The following is a 3418-nucleotide window of genomic DNA, read 5'->3' as shown; positions in this document are numbered from 1 at the left end:
TATTATGTCTTTCTATGATGAACATTGCATTTGATTTCAAATTCAGGAATGTGAACTGTGACAATGAACAGTTTCCTACTTTTAAAGTATTTTTAATTTTATGTTTAATTGATAATAAAATTTCATTGTATACAATTTTGATTCAGGCTAGCTACACGTTTGTCATTACTTCTCTGCTTTCCTTGAAAAAAAAATCTGTTGGGAATATTTGAGTGAGACCATTGCTGGGGCCCACTATTATCCCCAAAGTACTTGATTAGTGGTCAGGTGTGGTGACTGAGAAGAAGGAAGAAATATGTTAGTGTAATATGCTATGGTATGGGGAGGGGAGTGGGCATTCAGGTTGCAGTGGTGGGTGATGTTTGAAGATGGATCCTCTGATGCTTTTTGAGATAATCGGGTCTGGAATAGCTTTTGTTGCACATGTCACAGGGGTAGGGCCTCTCCCCACTGTGCTTTTGCTTGTGTCTCTTGAGATCTTCTGAGCGGAAGAATTTCCATTTGCATCCAGGCTCATCACAGGCATAATCCTTCTGACTTGTGTATTTCTTCATGTGGTTTTCGAGGTGGTGAGACTTTTTGTATGATTTCTGACAATCCTGATAGGTACAGGCAAAGCTCTTCAAAGGATGAGTGTTCTTCCGGGACACTGGGCTCTTGGTCTTGGTGTTTAACTTCATCTCTGCATGTTGTGCCTGGACCAAACTGGAAGCTGAAGAGTTTTCCTGAGGTTGTCTTTGGACCAAAGGGGAATTTGAAGGATAAGGGTTTTCATCCACATATGAGGCTTGGGGACTAAGTGAAGTCACCTGCCAATCAAGGCTTCCTTCCAGATTGGGTGTTCCATTCTGACTTGGGCAGACATTTTCATCAAAAGAGGTCTTTATCTGACCCAAATAGAATATCTCTTCAGAACTCAGACTTGTCTCTGAATGGCTAGCCAGGTTCTCTTCTGGACTGGATGTTGTCCTATTAGACCCATGAAGAGATGTGTCAAAACTGGAAGTCTCTTTCTGAAACTCATAGAAAGACTGGCCAGCAAATGAAATTGATACCTGGTGATTCACAATCAAATCCTGGTCACATCTGTACCCTGATGTCTGATACCCAAATAGGAAGTGCTCACCACTGAGGAGATTCTCCTCATCTTTCCAGACATTCTGAACACTGAAGGATTTCATTTGGTCATTTGTTTGGTCACAGTTAATTCTCATCTGAGGCTCAGAGAAAACCTGATTTCCAATTGGCAGTATCATCTCATCTCCATAGTATTCATTGTCAGCTACTGGGCTCTCCTGGTGATTCCCAAAATGATTCTGTTCAGAAAAGGATGTTATGATTTGATTGGGATAAGGGGCCTGTGTATAACTGGGTGATGTCATCTGATTCCCATAGAGAGGCAGATGCCCTCCATTCCTGTGTATCATTTGATTGTAGTTGGTCTGGTAACCATGGAAAGGCATCTCATGTTCACCACTGAAAATCTGGTCATGTTTAGAAGCAAGGGAGTGATCTACATTTGGGTCCTCGACTGCCTGACTTCCAGAGAGGACCTTTTGATGATTACCAAAGTTAATCCTGGGATTCAAACACATGTCTGTATTTGTGAACAAGAGAGTCTTGTCAGAGTTCAGTGTCCTCTTCCAGTAGCCTTCATTGTAGAGAGTATCCCTGGTGTCAAGTACTGTTCTCTTCTGGGAATGAGAGAGGCATGTCTTCGGGGTGCTGTTGAGCTGCATGTGCTGAGGGCCTGCAGGGAAGATTTTCTGCTCAGCAGACACAACTTGCTGGTACCAAAAAGAGGTCTCACTTGGCTCTCCAAACTGGAAATCATTGGATTCTCCCAGGTGTGCTGTTGAACTCATAGTACAGGCTGCATCTTGGTTGCTACAGGATGTTGATGCCATCACTATTTGTTTCCAGGTAGGCATATCTGAGGTCTGACCTGAAACAAGCTGGCTGAACCCCACAGGGGAAGGCTGGGTATTCAGGGATCCTGGCTGGGAAGCAACTGTGTTTTCTGCCATTTCCATATAGGCTTCACAGAAGGTGTAAAACTCTCCAAGTTCTTACACTGTTGGGAAAAGAGAACACTGGGCTGAACTAGATATCCCACTGTGAGAGCTTAAATTCCTTGAGAATACACACATTCAGTGGACAGACAGAAGTTACATGGTAGAAAGAAGGCAGAGAATGTGTGCTGGATGCCAGGGCTTCACACCTTCTTTGGTTCTGATGAACGAGGAATGGTCAAGTAAAACTCAACTCAATTGCTCTGGGGTCTCCTTTTGTAAAGCTCATCCTGATGTGGTCAGAAGTTACGATTCTATGATTTGGTAGGCCATACGTTACAGTGGGTAGGGCCTCATATCTAGAGAACTTGCTTAAACATTGCATTCCAGGCTCTTAGTATTCAGAAGGTGCTCCCGGCTAACCAGCCTCTTAGGTTCTTGGGTGTTAGCTTGCCTACTCCCATTTACTTAATGACCAATGTACACTTACAAGGTTGTACTCATCCATCTTGGAAGAGATTTTGGTATAGGATTTGTTGTGGGAATTGTGGTGAGTGTGTAAAGGAGTAGTAGATTTCAAATGAGGGTTGTTTTGGCTTAAGATTGTGAATGAATATAAAATTGTATGGTGTTGTTGAAACCTCTTGCAATGGAGAGTTATAGTGCATATGAGGGTAATCTCAATAATGGGAATCTCAATACAGGATCTGGAGTGGCCAATTTTGGATCCAGGCAAGTCTCTCTGGGGAAGGAATCTGCTGCGTTCTCTAGTGTGCTTGTTCTATGGGGGCACATCAAGTTACTCAAATAATATAGACTAATGCAAAGAGAGAGGTTCACTGTCAGCATACTGACAATAGGAGCACATTGTCTAGGATTATATCCTCCCAGCTCATGGAACCTGGTGTAAGGATGGACAAAAGAGAGAAAAAATCTAATTTTAAATTAAAAAAATAGAGTGAAGAAATCAAATATTTAAGAAAGAAAGAAACAAACAAACAAAGGAGAAAAAGAGAAAAAGTGAAAGAAAAAATAGGAATCATATCATCATCATAATTATCATCTTCATCATTACCATCAATATGATTTGTCACAACATGTAGTTTGAATGAATATGTGTAAAGTTTGGATGGATAGGTATACTCTGGAAATTAATTCAGAAACTTGTAATACATGAATTTAAAACTTGGCAACTGCTAGCACCATCTTTCACCTTTTCACCAATTAGAAAATGCTCCAAAAAGTATCCTCTGGTGTTTTGTGATGGTATCTTTGCAAAAGCATCACTGATTAAAACACTTATTAGGTATTCAGCTCAACATCCAGCCCTCTCCCAGGAAACTGGGGACCTCTTCCCACCAAGAAGATTCCAAGATGTTACAAGGCAACTTGTTTTTAAAAAAGTC

At 41.4% G+C, this 3418-nt stretch overlaps 1 protein-coding gene across 1 annotated transcript; it reads right to left on the bottom strand.

Moving 5' to 3' along the window:
- Positions 1 to 338: 338 nt before the first annotated feature.
- Positions 339 to 2027, bottom strand: LOC127680292 (Kruppel-like factor 18). The gene has a single exon (XM_052175801.1). It carries the CDS (start codon positions 2025 to 2027, stop codon positions 339 to 341), a length of 1689 nt encoding a protein of 562 aa, XP_052031761.1.
- Between the last annotated feature and the right edge of the window lie 1391 nt (positions 2028 to 3418).

The sequence above is a fragment of the Apodemus sylvaticus genome, chromosome 3 (genome assembly GCF_947179515.1).
Source record: "Apodemus sylvaticus chromosome 3, mApoSyl1.1, whole genome shotgun sequence".
In the NCBI taxonomy this organism is placed as follows: Eukaryota; Metazoa; Chordata; class Mammalia; order Rodentia; family Muridae; genus Apodemus; species Apodemus sylvaticus.
This window is presented reverse-complemented; position numbering and strand designations above follow the sequence as displayed.